At 48.2% G+C, this 24,865-nt stretch overlaps 1 protein-coding gene across 9 annotated transcripts in view; it reads left to right on the forward strand.

The window, feature by feature from the left end:
• NAV2 (neuron navigator 2) overlaps positions 1-24,865 on the forward strand; it is a 365,341-nt gene that overhangs the window by 305,276 nt on the left and 35,200 nt on the right. For 3 of the 9 annotated variants that reach the window (XM_005869395.2, XM_005869393.2, XM_005869394.2), the window contains 10 exons: positions 2,862-3,153; positions 4,126-4,828; positions 7,361-7,819; positions 8,442-8,507; positions 9,830-9,874; positions 12,332-12,492; positions 14,043-14,231; positions 19,711-19,763; positions 22,803-22,826; positions 22,941-23,015. In XM_005869395.2, the coding sequence (XP_005869457.1) occupies positions 2,862-3,153; positions 4,126-4,828; positions 7,361-7,819; positions 8,442-8,507; positions 9,830-9,874; positions 12,332-12,492; positions 14,043-14,231; positions 19,711-19,763; positions 22,803-22,826; positions 22,941-23,015 (2,067 nt within the window). The remainder of the gene's footprint in view (positions 1-2,861; positions 3,154-4,125; positions 4,829-7,360; positions 7,820-8,441; positions 8,508-9,829; positions 9,875-12,331; positions 12,493-14,042; positions 14,232-19,710; positions 19,764-22,802; positions 22,827-22,940; positions 23,016-24,865) is intronic. The other 6 variants (XM_005869398.2, XM_005869397.2, XM_014542231.1 and 3 more) reach the window with 4 other exon arrangements.

Consider the following 24,865-nt stretch of genomic DNA (forward strand, 5'->3'; position numbering starts at 1 on the left):
AAGGGTGGGGATACAGCTGGCTTGTGTTGGAAGCCTTGGGAACAGAAAGGCTGGGACCGTTTCACCTTTTGATTCCTAGTGGAGCCACCAGACGGTCTGACGTGTGGCTCAGGGAGGGCTTGCTCAGCAGATAGGAACTTGAAGGCAGCAGCGTCCCAGGCAGACGCCCAGTGTGCAGAGCAGCGTGGGGGAGGCTGCCGCCAGGCCCGAGTTGTGAGGGTGTGGTGATGGGGTGGTCGTTCTTTACAGAGGGGGACTCTAGCCACAGCCCTGAGCCAGGGCTACGAGCACTCTCTGTGCCACTGGCGGAATCGGGGTTCTGGGGGTCCCACCCGAGAGGCTAGGCTGGAGCTTCTCAGGGGTCGGGGCTGGGGAACAACCAGCGAGCCAGAATGGAAAGAGAATCCACTGGGTGCTGGGATGGTGTTAGGAGCCGCTGGGCAAGCAGAAATGCCTCGTGTCCTGGGGCTTATTCTCCAGGAAGGCAGCGTGGCATAAAGGCATAAAACGTGGACTCCGTGGAATCAGTCCTTGCACCTCCACTTCCTCACTGTGTCATCTTGGACACGTTTCCACTCTGTGCCTCAATTTCCTCATGTCAAGTTGAGACCGAACTGTAACTTCCTCAGAGATTTTTGGTGAGGATTAAATTAAATGACACATGTAAAGCACCTTAGCCCAGTGCCTAACACACAGTACGTGCTTAATAAAATGTGTTGTTACTATTACTGCTACAATTTTATTAGGGGAAATAAGGCATAGGAATGACTATTAAAAGAACGAATGCAGAACCCCAGGATGTGGTACATGCTAAGCTTTCGGTACCTCTTAGAATATATTGGAAAGTGTTACAATGTATCTGAACAAGATAGCAATGATTTCTACTTGATCTTGGTCATTGTAGTATTCCCAGTGCCTCAGAACTTGCCTGGCAGGGAGTGGCCCCAGGCAAACATTTTAGGTGAATGCTTCCAGAGCCACACTTTCATGCCCGGGGCCTTTGCTCATGCTCTTCCCTCTGTCAGGCATGCTCTTCCCTAAACTCTTCTCTTAGCAAGTTTCTTTTCATTCTTTAGGGCACTTCTTCAGACAGGCCTTACCTGAACATTGTCCCTGCTCTCATAATCTAAATTACAACAATGCCTGTATTTCTCTCTCAGACACCTTATCCTTATAACAGCCTTCATAATTCACAACTAGTCATTTGCTTGTGTTTATTTGTGCAATCTCTGCCTCTTTCGCTGGATTGTACACTCCAGGAGTGTGGAACCAGTCTTACCCACAGATCCTCAGGCCCTGCGCGGTGCCTGCAAGCAGCGGGCACTGAGATCCTGGTTGAATGGGTATCCTGGAATTGTTCCGAGGAAGGAGTGCGGGGGGGACAGGGCGTGCGTGGCTTTGGTTTCCACACATCTGTAAAACTGAGATGAAGACAGCACTCCTTACCTACTTACCCTATTGCACCAGGTAGTCGCCAGGATCAGATGACATCATTTTGTTACAAGGCGGCGCAGTGGCTTGGAAGGCCTGTGTTCCCGCATTTCCTCACCCAGCCTCCAGGGAGCTCCTGCTCTGTGCTCAGGGTGGGAAGTCTCCCTCTGTCCCTCGCCACAGCGGGGTGACGGGCTCCCCACAGGTGGGGAGGTTTTCGCCCTCCTCATGTCTCTGGTGCCTGGTACCCAGCAGCAGGAACTCAGTATGTACTGAGGAATGACCGAACGTACTCGTCACGTGGCTGTCGTGGATGAGTGGAATTCATAGGGGGTGAAGGGGTTGAGAGAGAGGAGTCCGTGGTGGTGACAGAGAGACGATTGAGCGTGGGCTGCTCGTCTGTATTTACACTTTATCCCTCCCAGCCAGTGTATTTTGTGGAGGAACGTGTACTCTTGGATCCCAGGCATTAGGCCAGATTCTGGCCAGGTGATCATTTTGATTTCCTGCCTTGCTGATGGTGCCCACTCTCTGGGACTTCTGTCTTAGTATGGCCCCCCCTAAAGTGTGGCTGACCTCTGTCCCCATTCTCTGCATGGCTTCTCCCACCGGCATCTCCTTGGCCTGGCCCCACCCTGAGGGAGGCCCCCAAGGCGATCTGGTTAACTCCTGCCTTTTCACCCAGTGAATCATTGACATCACACTTCTGCCCCCTCCTGGGTTCCATGGCCAGCAGGTCAGGGCTCTTCCAAAGAAAGCTGGCGAATTATATCCCCGGTCTGAGCAGAATCCCACAGGAGGAGCAAGGCGATGGGGCACAGACACGGAGCTGGGGTAGGAGCAGGCACCGCTGGCTGTGAGCTTGGGGGGAATGGCTTTGGAAGATGTGTTTCCTCTCAGCCCTCTCCCTCCCTGTAGAAGTAGCAGCCACCCTCGCCTGCTCGCTCACTGGCTCGGAGCTCACTGGCTCTGAGCGTCAGGCAGGCGCTGCGCGAGCTTCAAAGCTCTCACTGCCAGGGGAGTGATAGGGAGCCGGCAGAACAAAGGGAAACAGCCAGGAGGCTGGATGCTGGCTAGAGACCAGGCTGCCCGAGTTAGCGGAGGTCTGTTGCCAAGTGGCAGAGTTGGTGGCTGAATTCTCGCCACATCTCCGTCTGCTCACGGCTCTCTGTGGGGCTCTTTCCCTCGTGTTCTTCTGGCCCCTTGTACTCTCCTTCCTCACATCCCTGTAGGACATTCATATTCTTTACTTTCCTTGGACCCCCAAAATCAGGCTTTCTAATAAGATAACCAGAGTACCAAGGCCCGATCATTTTCAAGGGGTTACTATTCTCCCCTTAATTCGTCCTGTGTATTGGCATTTCTGCTCTGTGGTGAGGGCCTCTCTAACCTGGGGTTTGGGAGGGACTAACTCGGAGTCTCACCCACAGACCGACGCGGAGAAGCACTCGCAGGTGGAGAGGAACTCCCTCTGGTCGGGCGATGATGTCAAGAAGTCCGACGGAGGGTCAGACAGCGGCATAAAGATGGAGCCGGGGTCCAAGTGGCGGCGGAATCCCTCGGACGTGTCTGATGAGTCTGACAAAAGCACGTCGGGCAAGAAGAACCCCGTCATCTCCCAGACGGGCTCGTGGCGGCGAGGCATGACCGCTCAGGTGGGCATCACCATGCCGAGGACGAAGCCGGCTGCCCCGGCGGGCACGCTCAAGACGCCGGGAACCGGTGAGTGAGAGGCAGACGCTGTCTTGCATCCACAGGTGTCAGTTTGAAAACCAAAACCGCAGTCACTCTAGCAAGGAATTGTGTGTGTGGTTTTAAGTCCCTGTAAATGCTCAGGTATTTGTTCTCAGGGTGTACCAGTGATGGCGAACCTTTTGAACTCGGCGTGTCAGCATTTTGAAAAACCCTAACTTAACTCTGGTGCTGTGTCACATAGAGAAATTTTTTGATATTTGCAACCATAGTAAAACAAAGACATATTTTTGATATTTATTTTATATATTTAAATGCCATTTAACAAAGAAAAATCAACCAATCAACCAAAAAAATGAGTTCGCGTGTCATAGGTTCGCCATCACTGGTGTAGACTCTGCTAATAATCCTCTTTCAAACAGGTTCACAGCTCTTCCTCTTTCCAGATGGAAATATGTGAGTGTGAGGGCTTAAGTCTGCAGATGGTTTCATGGCTGAGGCCGCAGTGAATGAGTGTGACCGTGTGCTGGTCAGGAGCTAACCCTCAAGGGCACACGGTCAAGTGTTTATAAACTGTTGGTATGTGGAGTTGATATTGTCCATGACTGAAGGGTGTGTGTAAACAGGGGAAGTGTTTTTGCAGGAAGTCAAGGGTGCCTCCTGGAAGTGTTAGGAACATCGTTTTAATGGACAGAGGGAGAAAGTTCAGTAAAAGTCAGGGTCTCTTCCCCAGACACAGCGGTGATTGGATGGCTGGGCTTTGCTCTGGGTAAATTCAGATGCTTTGCAAGTGAGTAGAATTGCTGACATCTCCTAAAAGGCTCCCAGTGACAGTGGTAGACTAGATTGTCTTTCTAAAAAGCTGTCTTCTGCCTCCCAAGGCGCTGCTCTCCCCAAGGGGAAAGTGAGCCGGTTCTTTGAAGAAGGGGAGGATTTTAAACAGGCTGAGCTGATGAGCTGGCTTCTCGGTTTGCAGGTTAACTTTGCCGATTTCTCTCCCAGGAAAAACCGACGATGCGAAGGTGTCCGAGAAAGGAAGGCTCTCTCCCAAAGCCTCCCAGGTGAAGCGCTCCCCGTCCGATGCCGGCCGCAGCAGTGGGGACGAATCCAAAAAGCCCCTCCCCGGCAGCGCCAGGACGCCCACTGCCAATGCCAACAGCTTTGGGTTCAAGAAGCAGAGTGGCTCGGCCGCCGGTCTGGCCATGATCACAGCCAGCGGGGCCACCGTCACCAGCAGGTCAGCCACCCTGGGCAAAATCCCAAAGTCATCGGCCCTTGTGGGTCGGTCCACTGGCCGGAAGACGAGCATGGACGGGGCTCAGAACCAGGACGACGGGTACCTGTCCCTCAGCTCCCGGACAAACTTGCAGTACCGGAGTTTGCCGCGGCCCAGTAAGTCCACCAGCCGCAATGGGGCTGGGAACAGGTCTAGTACCAGCAGCATCGATTCCAACATCAGCAGCAAGTCCGCAGGCCTGCCGGTGCCCAAGCTGAGGGAGCCTTGCAAAACGGCCCTGGGCAGCTCTCTGCCGGGTCTGGTCAACCAGACGGACAAAGAGAAAGGCATCTCATCCGACAACGAGAGTGTGGCTTCCTGTAACTCAGTGAAGGTGAACCCGGCAGCCCAGCCTGTGTCTAGTGCGGCTCAGGCCACTCTCCAGCCGGGCGCCAAGTACCCTGACGTGGCCTCTCCCACGCTCCGCAGGTAGGTGGGAAAGTGACCCTGAGCAGAACTGTAATATATGGAATGGTGTCCTGGTTTCATAATTTCCTGTTTCTCAGTTAAAGCAGCCTCTGTTTTCTCCACTTTATCAGTCCTAGGATAAAGTTGTTTGGTCAGATGCTTCCAGCAGCTTTGCAGTCAATTATTTTTCCATGTTAGGTTGAAAATCATAAGCCTCTGCAATCAGTCATCCTGGGTTCACATCTTGGATTCACCTTAATTAGCCACCACGTAAGCTTTCTTAGCAGTTATGCCTCAGTTTTCTCATCTGTAAAATGGGGGTACCGACACCCACCTGAGAGTTCTTGTGGAGATTAATCTTGTGTAGCAATACTGGCCCCTAGTAAGTACTCAATAAAAGTTAGCTACCATCCAGATCTGGATGGGTAGCTCAGGGAAGGAGAAAGTTCTTGTCTTGTTAATTCTGTGGCTGAGATTCCTCATCATTATGCTAGACAGTGGTCTTGGCCAGATCCTTCACTCAAACAGTCCAATATTCTCCGCATACTTATTTATAACTGCATGTATAATTCCGCATTAGTCTCTGAAATTTTAGTTTCCTTAAAATAAAATTTAAAAGCCTCTTAAAGCAGAAGTGTTTCTAAAAAGGAGAAATTGGTTTCCTATTGCCTTTTAAGGTAATAGGAATAAGACATTTTCTCACATTTCCACCCTGGATGGAAATTTTTACATGAAAATATGATTCCCTGTTTTTTCTTAAACTTTTAAATGTGTGCGGTTGTTGCCTGTTCATAGTATCTCATCATAATATCCATGTCCACTGGATCATCCTCACACTGCATATGCATAGGACAGGGCTTATTCTACCTCCCAGGGAATTTCTTGTCATAGGAAAGAGTAAGTCTCAAGGACAGAAAACCGAGCAGTGAAAAAAACAAAAATTATGTGCACATGTACATATTTGGGGATGGATTGGAATGTTTGAAGAGACTTCAGAAGCAGCATTCCACATGAAAGGTATAATGAGGCAGCTCAGTTCTTTGTCTAGACTTGATTATTAGAATTTCAGTAATGATTACTTTTTTTTTTCAGGGGAAGGTCCTATTGGGCTGCTCTTTGTTCTTTTAACAGATTGCCTTGTAAATGAAATTTTTCTCTGCTTCTTGCCTCAAGTATTCTATGTAATATTCGCTCTTTGGTATTATAGATTTCCTTTAGTGACTACAAAGGCATTTTACTAGACCCTTAGGCAAGTGTAATAGAATGCTTGAAAATGCAGCAGCTTCTTAGGTTCAACACAGAACACCTTTCAGCCAATGCCTGGCAGTTTCATTGTTTACTAACTCCTGAAGGCGCTCTCAGTGCTCTCATTGTGCCTTGGTTTGGAGAAGGTAGGCCTTAGGTGGAGTGTGATAACGCTCTTCAAGGAAAACGTGGCCTTCTGTGTAGTTACACAGAGCAGGGTCAGGAGCAATGAGCAAACATGAAGATGGATTCTATTTTGGTTTTCTCGTTGGAAGTGCTTGACCCTGGGATGAGCTACGCCTTGACATAATGAGGTCCCCATTGCTGGAAGTGTGTAAGCATCCTAAAGCCACAATTGTGCAGTCAGATATTTCACTCTCCGATGGTCACCAGGCCAAAGTGTTTCTCATCTGTCACCAGATATTGTAGTGAGGACTGGTTATATGGTCTGTCGGTTGTTTGTTTTCACAATAATTGAGAATTGTAAGAACTGTTTGGAGAAAACAGAGATCAAACTCACCGCACTGAGGAGCTTGGGGAAAGGCAGAGTTTGAGTGGATGAAATTACTTGCGTTACTGGAGCGTGTACCGTCCCCCTGACTTAAAGCAACTCTGCCCCTCTACCAGGTATCCCTCTGCCAATGGAAGAGGGAGACGTGTGTGCCGTTGCCTGTGTTCTAACAGCACTGTTTTGGTCACCAGCAGGGGGGTGACATGGAATGGCATTTCTATGTGTCTGTCACAGAGACACAGTTCACACTGAGAGTCTGGTCTAGCGCCCTGTGAACTCGGCAAGGTTTCTGTGGTGCTAGCACTCCGGCCCTCAGAGCACATCTTACAGGCGGGGCTTGCCTGTGAAGATGCTTTCCCCGGGCCCCATCCAGATCTAGACTCAGGTTCTTGACTCTGCATGCTGTGCTTAGAGATCTAATCGGCCAAATCCCCGGAGTTAAACTGCCCTGGGGTCATGGATGCAAAGATGATGAAGGCAGCTCTTTTCCTTCTAGATGTTTCCCGGGCCAGGGCAGTTTTCTAGCTACTCTTGGAAAGAAAGGGAAGCGAGATCTTGGATGAGCATGCATAGTCCTGTAGAAAACTGTTCCCCAGGGTCTCAGCTGCAGCGTAGAACTGGAGGCTAGACTTGTGTGATGCACCGAGCCCAGTGGCCTGCCTGGAGCCATTTCAGTAGAAACGACGGTGCCCTCCCCCAGGGACTCCCAGGCTCCTGTCCCTGTGCCCCCGACTCTAATAGCTCACAGCCCCTTGGCTCTGGGTGTTCAACCCAAACAACCCTTTGTCTCTTCACAGACTCTTTGGTGGGAAGCCTAGCAAGCAAGTGCCCATGGCCACAGCTGAAAACATGAAAAACGCGGTGGTCCTCTCCAATCCTCATGCCACCTTGACCCAGCCAGGTAACTTAGAGTCCCCCTCGGGCAGCGGCGCCCTGAGCAGCGGGAGCAGCAGTCCTCTCTACAGTAAGAATGTGGACATCAACCAGTCTCCGCTAGCCTCCAGCCCCAGCTCAGCCCACTCAGGCCCCTCCAACAGCCTCACCTGGGGCACCAACGCCAACAGCTCCTCAGCAGTTAGCAAGGGCTTCCAGTCCGTCAGCAGCCTGCACACCAGCTGTGAGTCCATCGACATCTCCCTCAGCAGTGGAGGGGGGCCGAGCCACAACTCCTCCTCGGGCCTCCTCGCCTCCTCTAAGGACGACTCCCTGGCTCCCTTTGTGCGAACCAACAGTGTGAAGACCACACTGTCCGAAAGGTTGGTGGTGTGCGTCTGGCTGCCTGTATCTCTCAGAAAGACACCCTTTCAGGAGGCAAAGGATTATGTCAGGAATCCCAAGTGGCAAGTCCCCTTTGCCTGGGAGACGGCCCTCTTTCTTATCACCGATGTCTTCCTGTAGGAAAGCCAGTTTGGGGTAGAATGAAACTCGGCTCTGCTTCCTGTTATCTTTTTCATTGTGGTTATTCTCAGTGTTTGGAGCTACTGGAAGTCTCGTGGGGGCAGATTTAATGCATCCATCCGAAATGGCATTCCACCTTTGAAATCCTTCCATCTTATTCTGTTTGTTCTTTTTCCTCCCGCTGTAATTGTGTAGGCAGAGTGGGTGGCCGGCTGCAGCCCCGGGGGGTGTGGCAGGATGTTCTTTAGGCAGTGGGCTCGATTTCGCGGTCCTCATGGCAGACACCCTCCTACTGAGGGGCTGCTGGCCAGTGAGAGGAGATCAGGAAACCAGAAGCACCCCAGAGCTGCGGGTCCCGCTGCCATGGTGGTATGTCCATTGTCTCCCTGGGTATGAGAAAAATCACTGTATATAACGACTCCTCCCCTTTCTTCCGATCTAATGTTCCTTCTCTTGTTTTCTACCTGCCTGGACTTCTAGCCCTCTCTCCTCCCCTGCCGCTAGCCCTAAGTTCTGCAGAAGTACTTTGCCCAGGAAACAGGACAGGTAATGACATCGTAGGCCCGGGACCCCACCGAGCCTCCAGGTTCCTCTGCCCCTCTGTGTTAAGCCAAACGTTTTGTGTGAGGCTGTTGGCCTGAGGCTTCCGCTTGTGCTCGTGGCTCCGGTGTAGTACGTGACCCCCAGACATGCCAGTGAGGGTCTGTTCCGCTGTCCACTGAAGCCCCGAGAGGCGGGCTGGGCTGGCCCCTCCCTTCCCAGCTAGGGAAGGAACCGCAAACCTGCACTTGAACTGGGGCGGCAGAAGCTCTCACTTGCATCTCAGCCTTCCTGTGGCATGCTCCTGCTTCCCCCCCCTTGGCCCTCACCTTTGTCTCCCACCCCCTCGCTCCCCTCGCTCCCCCTGCTCCCCACGCAGCTGGCTCTTCTCCCTTTCCAAGTCCTTTGCTGCAGTTTGGCTCCGTCTGTTTTGCAGGCTGCTGTGTTCCCCGTGCCCATTTCCTGTAACGATAATGAAAAAGAATCTGTGGCGCGTTGAGACTTTATAAATGAAGTGGCTTGTTTGCCCCCAGCTGCCCTGTGGGTGGGCCTCAGAGATGGATATTGACCTGAAATTTGTGGGGGAGGCATGGCTTAGCCAAACATAACAAACAGATGTTGTTTCGTGCTAGAAAAAAAAAAAAATTAATGAAAACCCTCTTCACCCCATCAACAGCAAAAACTTTGTTGTTGTCAGACTCACAGACCATGCCTTTAAACCCTGGTTCTTTGGAAATCTGAATGCCTTGACTTTATCAGCCAGCAAGTTGTAACACGCCCCGACTCGGGCCCAGGGCTCAGCTCCTAGCTATGTCCAATAAGGACTGCAGGAACGGAGAGGGACCCGGAATTCATGAGTGAATTCCAAATATGCAGACGGCAGGCCTCTTGAAACCCTCCTACAAGTCCCTTCTCTCACTGAAGTCACTGCCGGTGGCACTGGGCGTGGCCCCGAGTTAGGGGCACAGAGAAGCTGGCATCTCTCTCTCCGAGAAGCAGTAGTGATGGTGCAGAGATGGGCGACGGGGCGGCGGAAGGCACGGGCTCTGCTTCAAGGTGCGGCAGCCCCCGAGTGTGGCTTTGAACCTGTGGGGTTGAGTGCCTAGGCCTCCGGGGGTAAGGTATGCACTGGGCCAGCGCAGGCCAGGGCTGGGCTTCTTTGGTTTCCCGTGGAGGTGCTGCATGGCCAGTGGAGAAGGGAGCGCCTCTGGTGAAGTGAGTCTCTTTCCCCAGATCTCGTCAGCCCCGTCTCAGCCTTTCCCTCCTCACACCGCCTGCTTTTTCTGTGCTTCTCTGAAGTTCTCATTTTTGTTTTAACTTTCCTACAGTGACCCGCACCTTGATAGGAACACTTTGCCTAAGAAAGGACTCAGGTATCTGTTTCCTCCTTGCATCCATGCCATGTGGTGTGGCTTTGGGGCTTGGCTGGTGGGGGTTCGGGCTGGGCTGGGGTCCCCGCTTTGGCCACCGCAGTCAGACCTTGGATGAACGCTGCCCTCACACCCTCTCATTCTCATCTGTCCATTCGTTGGTTTATTTGCTTGAGCAGAGGCTGTGCTTTTGGGGGGCTTAATGTGGTGAAACCGTGTCATGAACAACATCCCTGTGAAGCCCAGAAGAGCAGTTCCTGCTGTTTCCGGGGCCGGGGGGTCTAATCGTTGAGCATGTCACCATGACCATGCAGTTCACAGGCTGCCTTCTGAGACAAAGGACTTGACTTGTAGCATGTTGATTTGTTAGCCAGGACACGAGCCAAGGAGGAAGGAAATATCACCCTCAAGCTTAAAAATATTTAGCTTTCAGCCCATAGAAAATTACTAAGGACGTATACTTTGCACTCATCTGAATAATAATCAAAATTCGCGTCATTTTCCGGTGCCCAACAAGACATCGGTATGATCAGCTTTTGGTGAAAAGAAGAAGTCTATGAGGAAGTAATGTCCTCTCCTTCATTGTAAGTCATGGCTTGGGCTCAGTTGGATGCTAGTCCTGATAAAACAAGATGCTATAAGTCACCATGGCTCCCACCATCTACTTCACTCTGCCAATCGGAGGAACTTCAGTTCTGACGCCTGCCGCGTGGTCTAAACATCTCGTGGTTGCAGCTGTCATTTCTCCTGCTCTCTAAATGCCTCCTTCTTTGTAGCATCAGCTTCACCCTGCACTGAGCATTACGTGCTTTTGCAAAAAAATGGAACGTGAGATGAAATGTTTCAACACTGTCATGTCTGTCTGTAGTTGATAACCTGTAGCTCGTAAGGCTGAGAGCATTTTGAACAGTAATGTGAGGTAGGTATCAATGCTTCCTTTCTATAGGAGCTCCGAGTAAAGCCAATTCTAGGAATCTAAAAATCACAGTATTGGAAAATCCCCCAGCAGACGTCCTGTGGGAGGGGGTTCACCAGTGTGGCCTGAGAAAGGGGAGCTGGCAAGGCCTTTTGTACCTAACAGTGTGCATCATGCTGGGCAGGGCGGATTGTTGGCAACCATGCTAGATGCTTCCATTTCGGCCACTTTTAATATGAGTTGGATTTGATGCCCCACTGTTGCCCCCAGAGGACGCTAACCTCTCTAAATATTGACATTTCAAAATGCTGGATATATTTCTTTCTGGAGCAGACCTATCCTATGAAAATTATGTAGCTCTGGCTTTCTAAAATTTGTGTTTTTTTAAAAAAATTAGAATAGGGATATGTGGCAGGCTGTCTACAAGCAACTGATGGGACCTAGAAAGTTACATGTCCATCAACTAGAGTGAAAACATGAAGGAAGACACATTTTATATTCCCTCTCACTCTGACTTTCCCTTTCTAGCTCCCTCCCTCCATTCACACACATCCAACCCCAGCACACCTACAACTCCTCTCGTAAGCCAAAAGAATCCCGAGGTTGACTTAATCAGTAGCTACCTCATGGCAATCTGTTTGTAAATCTAAGGTTTCTGTGGCTACTTGAGTGATTTAGAAATTTTGTGATTTTATTTTTTTTAAATATATTTTTATTGATTTTTTACAGAGAGGAAGGGAGAGGGATAGAGAGTTAGAAACATCGATGAGAGAGAAACATCGATCAGCTGCCTCCTGCACACCCCCTACTGGGGATGGGCCCGCAACCAAGGTACATGCCCTTGACAGGAATCGAACCTGGGACCCCTCAGTCCGCAGGCTGACGCTCTATCCACTGAGCCAAACCGGTTAGGGCGAAATTCTGTGATTTTAGATCATGTCTGTGAAGGCACTCAGCCCTTTGGAGACATTTGATAAACTATTACCAAAAATGTCAATGAGGAGGGGGACTGCGGGACTTCTGCAGCCCCTCCCCTGTGTGAAACCCAACGACTTGGGATCCTTTTGTGAAGACGTGTTGATGCTAGATTGCAGTGGCATCACTGTCCTCACACTTTTTTGTGTCTGGTTTCTGACGTGCCATGATTCATGGCCGCCTGTGTGTGCTCTAGAAGGCTGATGCCCTGAGCTCTCTAACTAAAATCCTCCAAGCTCGAACCGCAGCTTGTTTGGTTGCTTCGGTGCCGTCAGGGTAGGGGCTTGGACATGACACTGTCGTGAATCAACATGTTACAGATACGCCCCGTGACGGCTCTTCTGAGCGTTCACCGGTCTTGCTCCCTTTATGTGTTCCCTCCAAACTGACAGGAATTGCAATTTTCCCTAAAGGCGGCCAAGTAGCAAAAAACTTGGTAGGTTTCGGGATATATAGTGATCGGACTTTTTAAACATCAACTTTGGATGTGTGTTCCTCGTCAGCTCCCCGGAGTTCATTATCTCTAAGCGTCGTTCATAGTTAATCCAGCCTGATTTCCGTCTGTCCAGGTACACCCCCACCTCCCAGCTCCGCACACAAGAAGACGCAAAAGAATGGTTACGGTCCCACTCTGCAGGAGGCCTGCAAGACACGGCTGCCAATTCCCCTTTCTCCTCCGGCTCCAGCGTCACTTCTCCCTCCGGAACGAGGTTCAACTTCTCTCAGCTTGGTGAGTAGCCGCTTGTCATTAGCTGTGTTGATCGGCTCCCTGGGGCAGAGGTCAGCTTGTGCTTGGAAGAGAGCTGTTGGTCATAGACGTGTGGTCTCCTCCCGCTCGGGAGCTGGCCAGCCCTCCGAAATGCAGTTTGATTACAGGAGATTGACAGCAAAGGAACTAGAGGAAATGGAAAAGTTTCTGATACTCTAATCAGTAATAGTCTTTCTGTGGTTGATAGAGTTGGAGCTAACCATCCCATTTTTGAGAAAAATGTACCCTATTTCTAAGACCTAAAGAAGTAGGTTGTAGCCCTAGCCAGTTTGGCTCGGTGGATAGAGCGTCGGCCTGCGGACTGATGGGTCCCATGTTTGATTCTGGTCAAGGGCACATGCCCGGGTTGTGGGCTCGATCCCCAGTGTGGCACGTGTAGGAGGCAGCCGATCAATGATTCTCTCTCATCATTGATGTTTCTATTTCCCTCCCTTCCTCTCTGAAATCAATAAAAATATATATTTAAAAAAACAAAAGAACATGTCCCATGTTTGGTCATCCTCATGCTTTCTTAAGCTAGAGATAAAAATCATGTTTTGATTGAACAAGTATTCTTGGAAGTGCCCACTCCTGACATGATGCTTTGACGGGCACAGTGGGGAAAGGAAAAGAATGTGTGACACGGTCCCTGCTGACTAGTCAGGGGATTCTGTTTGTAGGAAACCATGTAGAAACGGAATATGATCAGGTAGCAAGTATCACTCACAGTTAGGAAGAGGAAAGGTCAGTCCTGGCGGGAATTACAGGGAAGGTCGCATGAAGGTGGCAGGATGGGAGCTGAGCCTTGGAAGGCTGATGGGAGGGAGGAGGGACCTTCCTTTGAGAGGCCACCCTGCCTTTCCTGAGTACTATTGTGAGCAATAAACTCAGTCTTTAAGGGCAGGTGTGGCTTGGAATCAAGTCTGATTTCACTCTGCATTCTCAGTTAACTAAAGGGATACTTCTGAAATATTGGACGTTACTAAAATGACTGGATTTTAATAAGAAAGCTGGCTTCGGCTAAGGTAAATGTGCCGCCTCTGCACCGAAGCTCTTGAGGCTCCCTTAGTCAGTGTTCCCCATCCGAGGCGACGAGACCCGTGTTCATATTGTTCTTTCCCAGCCGTAACTCTTTGAGGCAGGAGTTTCTTGTCATGCACAAACGCTTCCCATCTGATCAAAAGCCCGCTGGGGCTATTTCGGGCTTTGGGCTTTGGAGAGAATTGTTCCAGATGAGCCCAGGGAGTAATTAGCTCATGCCTGGAAGGTGACACGAGCCTGTCTGAACGTGCCAAGTTGGAAAGCTGAGGCCCAGAGCCCTGCTTTGGAACTGACCCACCTCCCCTCCCTTATTTTTAGCTCTCGGTGTGTAACTCAAATGCTGATGTGACCACCTTTTAGAAAATAGACAAGAGAGAGAAGTTGGCGGGGACGGATATGGCTGATAATGAGCAGTCTCCTCTTCATCCCCGTCCAGGATTTGAACAAAGACATGAATTCCCAACCTTTTGATTCCATTCCTTTTGTTCCAGCGAGTCCCACCACTGTCACCCAGATGAGCTTGTCCAACCCGACCATGCTGAGGACCCACAGCCTCTCCAATGCCGATGGGCAGTATGACCCGTACACCGACAGCCGCTTCCGGAATAGCTCCATGTCCCTGGATGAGAAGAGCAGAACCATGAGCCGCTCGGGCTCCTTCCGGGACGGGTTTGAAGAAGGTAAGCAAGGAGACTGGCCGTCTGTCTCCCAGGTTAGGGGGTGTATAGTTAATTCTCCTCTATGTCAAGTTCATTTCGTTGGCCTGAGAGTCCACCTGTGAGTGCTTCCAACTCTCCCACTTACTTGGGGGGTGAGGGCTGGAGAACTGAATAGTAGGGTCTGACTCTTAATTGACCTCTCAGGACTCAAGGGAAGATGCTACTAAAAAATCACTGTGAACCTTAGAGCTGACTGAGTTTTGCTCTAGGTTTCTCGTTCTTGGACATGGGCCATAGCTTCTTGGCATGCACCCTCATCTTGAGGTTCAGCCACTGGTTCCCCATCTTGGAGGAGTGCATTCCTGGAGAGTTTGTTTCCCAGTGCTGATGGCCCCTTATGACAGTGGTTCTCAACCTGTGGGTCGCAACCCCTTTGGCGGTCGAACGACCCTTATGACTTTAGGGGGCTCCGGGCAGCCATGCCTCTCTGCTGCTCTCAAGAATTCTCTGCTTTGTTATTCAGGCATCAGTGGTTCAAGTTTATTGCATTCAGTGATGCCTTTTTCATTGTTTGCTTGCTAAATGGGAATATTTTGGATTAGATTTTTATCTTAAAATCATTTAAATCAGAATTTTAAGATTAAAATACTGTGGGCAACTTTGCCAGCGATTCCTATTTCTTTCCCTTTGTTCCTTCACTCAAGGTGTGAGTTAGGGAAACAGCAGTCAAAATGCTTTGGGGGGACATCACCCACTCCCCCCAATGCTTCCCCAGGGTGAACTGGTCGGACACTGGAGGCAGGACTCACTGACTAATGAATGGTTAAGAGTGTGTAGTAAGATACCAGGGGTTGAATTCCAGTTTCACTATTTATTAGGTGTATGATCTTGGGCAATTACTTCACCTCTCTTTGCCTCTGTTTTTTCACTGATAACTTGGGAGTACTAATAGTACTCAGCCCACAGAATTATGAGATTAATGAGATGATATACACAAATGTTAACCCAATGATGTTCTTGCACGTCACAGCCTGTAGACTCGGCTTCCACACCAGTGCCCTGGCAGCTGGCAGTCCAGCCCCAGCTGAGGGCTATGTCTCTCTGGTTGTGCCCTTTTTTGTCTTGTCAGTGACAGAATAGAACGTGGGAGGAGAGCCATAGGCACTTCCCTCTGCTCCCAGTTCCATGAGAGTGGGGATATGTGCCCAGCATCCTCTTGGTAGGAAAGCTCAAACAAACCTGTGATTGTTTCAGAAATCCCTAAACAGGTCAAGAGAGAAATGCAAGATGTTGGCTTCTGCTTTGCCTGGGGTACTTTTTTACAAAAATTTTAAAGAGTTTAGTTACAGAGCAGTTGCCCCCTGTTAATCCCTTTAGCAACTTAATTCTCTCCCCCCTCATTTATGTATCCACCCTCATTTATGTATCGGTTGCATCCAGGGACATTCATTGAGCAGGTGCAAGTCTGTAAATCATACATGGGAACCTACTGGAACAGAGAATGGGGGGTTGAGAGGGTTTCGCTGGATTTTAAGAGCTAGAAATGAGTGCTGTAACCACTCAGAGCAGCAAGACTGGGGGATATGTTGACCGTAAGGTGTAGAGTAGGCAGTTTGTCTTAAACTCCTGTTATAGTGGGTGTGCTGGCCACACATGGCCACGGAGCATCCCCAGCCCTCCTGATGACGACTTGCAGGTGGAGTGTGTCCTGTGCTGTATTCATCTTCTCTGCCGTGTGTGTACCTGAGTGAACGCGTGTGCAGCACCGAAACTTGTCCAAACAAGCACACTTCGCCTCATAAAGGTCCAGGACCATTACGGCATCCTCATCAGATCGCTTTTATTTATTCCATCTGGAGTCAGACAGCACAACTGTGGAACATCTGCATGGCAAAGTGGCATTGACAACGGGTGCTTGCCCACGAGCAGTGTCTAGACTTTTGTAAATCCCATGATTCATGGTGACGTGGAACTGAATGCAGAGGGGAAAATCAAAGTTGTGAGGAAGAGTTAGAAACTGCTGTTGATGTACTTTAAACACATAGCACTTTCGTCTTTGGGGAAATTTGGCATCAGATTGATTTTATCTCTTCCACAGTTGTTAAAAAACAACAACAAAATAAGACTTGTACAATTAGATGGTGTTTTTTTCTTTATATCTCTTTTTTAGAATTTATTTTTAATTTGTTGGCATTTAATATTAGTTTCAGGTGTACCGCATAGTGGTTAGACATTTATATAACTTACAAAGTGTCCCCCCCAATTACAATATTATTGACTATATTCCCCATGTTGTAGGTCACATTCCGTTGCCAATTCGTACTAGTACATCTTAACCCCGTAAGCCCCCCAATCTCCCTTTCCCCTGGCAACCATCAGTTTGTTCTCTATATCTATGTTTTTTCTTTTGTTTATTCATTTATTTTTATTTTTAGATTTCACCTGAGTGCAATTACATTTTTAATTCCACTGGGGAGAGACTTTTTTCCCCTCTTTTGAATTTTTAACAGTGTTGCAGAAACAGTTGGAAAAAAATTCACATCTCACTTTAGAACCTCATTATAAGAGTGTCAGTAGGTATATCACACGCCAGAAAGCAGGAAAGAAATTTAGGAAGAATTAGCACAAGTACTTGTGCAATGATTTTGTGGGATTTACTAACCATCATTCATTTTGAAGGAAGTGGGTATGATAACCCTGTGGATTAGATATAGGTATGGTTCACATACAGTCTTTCAAAGTTATTTCAGGTAAATTCATTTCCATCAGACGCATTGTGCACATATAAAGTCAACTTTAATAGCATACACTTAGGGAGAGGCGGGAGGCATTTTGAAAATGGATGTCTTTGGAGTGGAAAAAAAACAACAGGTCACTTAAGGGCAATGCAAGCAGATCCTGTCCCTGAATGCTGTGTGCCCTTGAGCAGTTGACAGTCTCTCTCAGTTTCAGATTGCACAATGGCAGAGATGACCTCAGATTCCTTGTAACTTTAAAATGTTGGCGGTACAAGTTGAGAGAGGAAATGCATGGCCTGCTTTTGCCGTTTCAGCTTTGTGACTTTCACAGGCCTTTTGTCCCAGAGTATCCAAGCCGCACAATGTGGGCTCCGACTTGTTGGCTCAGTTCACTTAGAGGAGGGCCAGCTGCAGTGGCTCAGGGCAGCCACATTCAGTTTGTGGTTGACTCTGGAAGGCAAAAGTCTTTCTCTCGACCACAGCTTTGCTGTTGCTTCTGACCAAGTGAGAGGGGTTAATTACAGAGGAAAGTAAGTACCTCCGCCTGAACCCTGCCAGATGCGCTCTTCTCTGCCTGTGGCCCCAGCTTCCATGGTGATAGGGCTGCAGGCTGTCAGCGAGTCCATGAGGTGGAGAAATATAAGAGGAAAACTTCCATTTTCCAGCAGCCAGAGGCCATTCAGCAGCCCTGTGCAGGCTTCTGGAGCAGGTGTCTGGTGGGGCAGTGTGACTGAAAGGTGTGATTAAGGGGTTATGTTACCTGCATCTCTGCCCCCAGCGTGGCCTCCAGTATAATCTCCCGCTGCTGCTGCTGCTGCTGCTGCTGCTTGTGTCGTGGGGCTGAAGTAGGTTACCCTCTGGAACAATTAGGTCCCTAGGTTGGGACATGAGAAACTTCTGTTAATGTGTGGACGTATTAACGCTGAAAGCCATTATTGGCCGTTAACACCTTAACTGATTTTTTATGGGGTATGAGTCAGATGAGTCCTGGATGGAGGGAGAACACTGCTGCTACTGCTGCTACTGCTTGTGTCGTGGGGCTGAAGTAGGTTACCCTCTGGAACAATTAGGTCCCTAGGTTGGGACATGAGAAACTTCTGTTAATGTGTGGACGTATTAACGCTGAAAGCCATTATTGGCCGTTAACACCTTAACTGATTTTTTATGGGGTATGAGTCAGATGAGTCCTGGATGGAGGGAGAACGGAGGCAAAGATCTAGAACTCTAAGGAAGGTGGCTGTGAGTGATGGTGCAGGGGCAACCTCAGTGTGAAGGCACCTGCTAAGAGAGAAGGGGGCAGGTAGGGCAAGCCCAGAGCATTGTGGGTTCAGAAGGAGAGGGCCCATCCAGGTGGCAGTCAGAGCAATAAGGAAAGTCTTCATGGAGAAGGGGTTTGCGCTGATCCTGAAGGTTTGGACAGATAGAAATGAGGTACATCCTGAACAAAGGGAAGGTATGGGCAGAGCCTCTGAGGAGGCCAAGCACTCTCCCGGGCATGCTGAGAGCCACGTGCAGGACTCAGTGTCCGAACCACTTGGAGGATGCACCTGAGTGCATACTGAGCTGTTCCTCAGGTATCTTGTGGGCAGGTAGCTTCTGCACCTGCTGATTCAAGTTGAGTTCAATCCTTGGGTGGTACGTGAAAGCCGCTGAGCGCACGTGGAAAGTTACTCCCGAGCCTCCCACTCTCAGACCGAAGGCGATGGCGCTGTGTGGCAGAGGCATTCCACCGTGGCCAGGAAAGCTCCGCCCATTGAAAAGGTCCGAGATGTCGCCACATGCCTAGTTCTCTCTTTCAAACAAGTTGTGGAGAGAGTACCAAGAAAATGTCATTAAAGAATCTGGTTTCCCACCAGAGAAGTCAGCCAGAATGCCTTGTCCTAGAAAAGACCAGGCTTTAAAATGTCATGAAAGCGGTTACGAGGATGTCTCCCCTTGGCTGAGGGCAGGCAGGGTGCTAAGAGGGTATGAGGATGGTCCTACATCAAAAAGTGTCAGTCAGAAACGGAAAAGACGACACCACTTGCTTGTCCCTGGGTAGACATGATAGAAATCGAGCACAGAATCTATATTTCACTGGGTTGTGTTTTCTAGACATGTTTGTAAGCAAGTATTCTTCCAAAATGGTTTTACTATGGCCATAATCAGCTCCTCTTCTGCAAATACAAGTGGCATGGTGGACATGATAGAAATCGAACACAGAATCTATATTTCACTGGATTGTGTTTTCTAGACATATGTTTGTAAGCAAGTATTCTTCTAGAATGGTTTCACTATGGCCATAATCAGCTCCTCTTCTGCAAATACAAGTGGCAGGTGCTAGCAGGGTATAAACTACACAAGCACCACAATCTCAACCCTAAATGAATACATGAGAAAAAGAAAGGAATCATAACAGGTTGCCCCTGGCTAATAGAATTATGAACCATGCTGGTTACTCTAGTGGATTTGTTTTTTAGCACTTCTCTGTCCTTGAAAATTTTCATTAAGTAATCATGTATTATTTTGATAGTCAGGGGGCAAAAGTATTTAGAAGGTTGTAGAAAAAATGTGGTAACAGAAAATTGACTGAGTCTCCTAACAAACTAATCCTTATTTGATGCTGACCTGTAGCCCAACCAGGAAAGGTTGGGTCAAGGTGAGATCAAGTTGCTCTGAGCCTGGTAGTGCCCTATGATGCTCAGTTTCTCCTTCCCTCCCCACTTTTTTGGTTTCATGCAGCCAGCTATGTAATTCATCTTTTCTTTTCTTTTTTTAAATAGTTCATGGATCCTCACTCTCCTTGGTTTCCAGCACATCGTCCATTTATTCAACAGTGAGTATAAATCCATGCTGTGTAGCTATGATCATACGAGCTGGGGTTCCTTTATCAAATATGTCAAGGATAAAATGTCAGCATTTTTCCTGGAGAGAGTATTTCCATTATAAGGGAACCAATTAATTAGGGAACAAGATTTGAAACTCACAAACAGCTATTGACTATAACGTACCAATCAATAAATCAGGAATCGGCTGCTTTGTTAGTGGCATTGTGCTGTGCGTGGTGACGAGTTAGAATGTGTGAGAAGCCTTGGCCACCTGCTGGTAGAATTTGAAAAGGCCTTGAACAGTGTATTAATCTACCTGCCTCAGTTTCTTTATCTGTAAAATAGAAAGAAGAACTGTCCCTACTTTCTAGAGTTGTAATGAGGATTAACTGTTCTGAAGATTATATTTTGCTACAATATAAATTCCTTGAGGACAAGAAATTTTTCTGTTTTTATTCCTGGTGCCCAATAGGTGTTCAAAAAATAGGCTTCCATAAAATAAGAAAATGCATGTAAAGCAATAAATACAATGCACAGAGCACAGAGTAAGCACTCATACATGTTCACCATCAATGAGAGTGTTAGTGACCGAAGCCAAATGTAATCTAAGCCAAGTGTAGATTGGTTCTGTTCTGTGGTGCTTACTTTTTATAGCCATGCACATAAATATTTGGGAATTCCTATAGGGAAAAAATATTTTCTTAATTGAGAATTGACAATTCTTTAGCCCTTAATTCTATGGAGGACAAATGTGCTGGCTTTTGTTTGTTTGTTTGTTTAATAAATCTATGTTTGGTAATGCTAGATTTTTGGGCTACAGAGCAAGACAAACTATATATAGCCCCTTGTAAGTAAAAGGCCACCTCAGAATCAAATTAAAGAGACCACGGCCTAACTGTTCTTTCTTAGGCCTATGGCAAGCAAAGACTTCTGTGGTTGTTGACATGGTTTGATTTGAAGGAACTAGAGATACTCTCTTCTGCTCCTACCCACCTCACCCCTCCAACTCCAAAGTACCTCTTTCTTCAGCTGATCGTCTTGTCTGAAGTGTCACCACAGAGTCCTGGCTTTCAATTGAAAGGCTTTCTATATAGTAACGTTGGGAAGGGTTGTTTAAGCCATCATCTACTAGGAAAGCCTAGGGATGGCCTTCCAGCTGCCAGGCAGTGCAAACATTAAGTCTTTGTTCTACTATGAAACTCTTGGGTCCAATCCCAGCTCTACCACTTACCAGCTGTGACCATGGGTAGATTATTTAACCTCTTTGTGCCTAATTTTCCTCATCTGCCAAACAGGAGGTGACAGTATTATTACCTACTCCAACGGTTGCTATGAGGGTTAAATGAATATTGAATATAAAGTACTTGGAACAGTTGCTGACATGTGGCACTAATGAGTAAATGCTAGTTATTAGTACCAGAATGTAAGTAACATGAGGTAGGGGACTTGGTCATGTTCACTCACAGCTGTTAACCTAGGTTCTTAAACAGTGCCTGGTACATATAGGAAATCAATAAATATTCATTAGGCAGGAGGATGGGGAATGGATGGATAGGCAGACAGACAAAGAAGGATAAAGAAATATTATCTGGGAGGAAAAAGTGGACCCTGAGGACATCTCCAGACCTTCTCCTGAAAGTGTTTCTAAGATGAGGAGTTGGTCCAGCTGTGTGACGTAGGCAGGATACCAAACCTATCTGAGCCCCAGAGGGAATACAGACTAACCTACTTTATGGAGTTACTGTAAGGATTAGACAGTCTGGTGCCTAAAAATTAGTTACTGTTGTAGGAGCCAGCCGGGAGGGCGGGGGCTCTTGGGTAGGGTCAAGGGTGAGGGCAGTGGGGAGCAGGGACTGAAGGGAGACCGACAGGAACCTGCCCCAGCTGATGGGTGTGGGGTCTTCGGGGTTTAATGAATACTCCCCATTTGTATTCTGAATAGAGAAGTAGGAACCAGAGTCAGATGCTGTTTTTAAAAAAAATAATGGGTTTATCACTGATAAATTTGGATTAGGACATACAGGGAGGACCCAAGGACAAAATAGGATCCTTAGTGATTTTCACTCGCCTGCCTGGCTTCCAAGTCCCTGCTTCCCCCTGGAGACGTGTGAGTGGGGGTGGTGAGAAGGGCAGGAAGGGGTAGGGGAGCTTCTTTTGTGAGCCCCTTGGGAACCCAGCGGGAGGGAAAGAAAGGTTCCGCCTGCAGCGGGGTCCCCCGGCGGGAGGAAGGAGGTCATTTTGTTCTCCCACTGGCACAGCCGTGTCACCTCAGACACGGGGCCCAGCATGGAAGGTTCTGCCAGTAAGAGGACCCACAGGCTTCACCTTTACTCCTCAGGGTCATAGGTAACTGGGGAACTCGAGGTGGGGCCGCAGGAAGGTGAAGGTCACATTTATCCTTATAATCTGGGATGTCCACAGGCTGGCTTACAGGGGCTCCTGGCCTCCCTTAACTCTAGGCGTCTTCCTGTCTGCAGTGATGAACTGGGACAGAGTTAACTTACGTGCAGGCCTCCCTACTCTCAGGTGGGGTTTGCCAGGTAAAATACAGAGCACCCAGTTAAATTTGAAATTCAGGTGAACAACAAATAATTTTTTAGTATAAGTATGTCCCAATATTACATGAGGCATACTTAAACTAAAAATAGAAATAATAATAATAATAATAGTAATAGAATTTAACTGGTTGTCGATATTTTATTAGCTAAATCTGGCAAACCCTGCCCTGGCTCATCCCCTTCTCACCACACCCTGTCCTGAGCCCCCGACCCTGTCACTGTCTCCACATGGGGACAGGGGCTCCTCACAACAATGGGGGTGTTCCAATTCTTCCTAATTTCTTAAAATAATATGCCGTTTGTTTTTGGCCTTTTCAGATAGTCAAATTAATCGAACCAGTCTAGCCACAAAAATACCCCAGGAAAGAAACGAATAAATCTTCCAGACTGCTGGGCGCATCCAAATGCGGTCCCCGCAGGCTGGACTGCGCAGCTCTTTGTTCCTCTGATTAGATTTGATCCTCTAATCTCCCTGTGTTTTCTTTACAGCCAGAAGAAAAATGCCAGTCAGAGGTAAGGAACAGTTTGCTGGTTGGATTCCCACTTTCACTGCCATCAATTATCTTACCCAGCTCAACCTGGAAATGGACTCCCAAAGCAAGTAACCCTGTCCCTTGTCACCTTTAGATTCGCAAACTGCGGCGGGAGCTGGATGCCTCCCAGGAAAAGGTTTCAGCTTTGACCACCCAGCTGACAGCAAATGTGAGTATAGACACAGGGCAGCAGCCATCGGGAGGGGAGGTGGCCCCTGCCCCCTTCTGAGCATTACCTCAAGGCCTCCTGCCCCGGAGCACCATGGAACCAGTGTGGTGTAATAAATAGGACGCAGGCTTTAGCATCATGGGTGTGAATGTCGGCGCTGACACTTGCAGGCTCTGTGCTTTGGGAAAATTCTTTACCCTCTGAGCTTGTATTTGCTGTCTGAATGATGGGTGATGATAATACCTCTCAGGGTTGTCCTGTGACCAGTACCTGGGATATATTAAAGTGGTCAGAAATGTTCATTTTTCTTCCCTTCCTCTTTCTGAAAATTCTCATCTAAGGAAAAAAAGGTGGAGGGATCTAAGGCTCCCAAGTAAATAGCTGACTGCTCTGCAATTATAATATACACAATTACGTGTTCAGGGGGCACTGCCAACCGGCATTCAATTCAGCAATTGTTTAAGTGCCAACTATGCCCCAGGCACTGTGGGTTCAACAGCAAAGCAAGCAAGTCACTGTCATTTCAGTGTTCTTTGTCTGGTACAGCAGAAAGACAAAACAATTTTGCTATGACATGATAAGTGTTATGATTGAGATAAAGAGAAAAGGTTGTGGGAATATGTGGGAGAAGCACCTAACGCATTCTCTGTGGGGGAGGAGATCTGGGAAAGCTTCCTGGAGGAGGTGACATCTGATGGATACTGTATAGGGGAGGGTACATGGGGAGGACAGCATACTAACCATTATGCTGAAAGAATAATTTGTGCAAAAGCCCAAGGTGAAAGATCTTGGTGCATTTGGAGATTATATAAGTTGTTTTGTGTAATTAGAATCTATGGCTTGGATAGGGGGAAGAGGCAGGTGGAGGGGAGGAAAAGGGGGGAAGGAAGGAGGCATCAATGAAAGGCAATGGTCAGGGCACATCACAAAGGCTCTCAGCTGTTAGTGGAGCCTTCTCAGTGAGTTCTAAGCAGAGCTGTGAGGTGGTCAGGTTTGCTCCTAGAAAACTTCCCTGTATGGGGTTATAGAATTATGGGAGTTAGAGAAGACACAGAGATCTCCTACCCCATCAGACCAGTCTGTACAGGACTCCTGCTGCAGGGCTGAAGCTCAGAAGACAGAGCCTGAGGTTTGGAAGGTACTGCGATGCCGCTGGGGCCAGGCTTCCTACCCAGGAATGCACAGCCCAGCCTGAGACTACAAATACATGTGTACACGCCGGTCAGAAAGCAACCTGCATGACCCCATGGCATGCCGTTAAGTAAAAAGTAATTTCAAAAGGTTGTCTTCCTTGGACCAAGAAGCTGAGTCAGTACCCAGAATTAATATTTACTGGAGTTTTAGCCCAGGTAATTCCTGGCTCGAGCCTGAGGCTGCTCAAGGAAACCATTTCTCTTTAAAGTCTGCACGTGGTGCCTCACACAGTGCTGGGCCTTGATTACAAGCCCAGTATTTGGTGATTGTGGTCACTCATGCTCATTTTTTTTAGCTCTCTGACATTTCTAGAAATCTTTGATTTTCTTTCAAAACCCTAACATATGAGGCCACTGTGTGTTTTGTAATCCTTCTTTATCTTTTTTACCTTATCTACCATCAGTAATGCTATCAAAAGAACTTCAGAAATTGATGTGAGATCTGGGTTTTGAGGCTTAGATCCTATTCAGGAAAACAGCAGAGGTCTTTTTCTGAGGGTGGACTCTTTATGTGGGTCACCATTTGAATCCAGAACCGACCTCCGACCCAGTAAGCCAGGATCTCCTGGTATAATCCAAATATGTGAGATTTAACAGCAGCCCCCCTCCTAAGTTCAGAACTGCTCCCTTAGGTAAGAATTATAGCTGTCAATTATT

The sequence above is a fragment of the Myotis brandtii genome, unplaced genomic scaffold (genome assembly GCF_000412655.1).
Source record: "Myotis brandtii unplaced genomic scaffold, ASM41265v1 scaffold293, whole genome shotgun sequence".
NCBI lineage: Eukaryota > Metazoa > Chordata > Mammalia > Chiroptera > Vespertilionidae > Myotis > Myotis brandtii.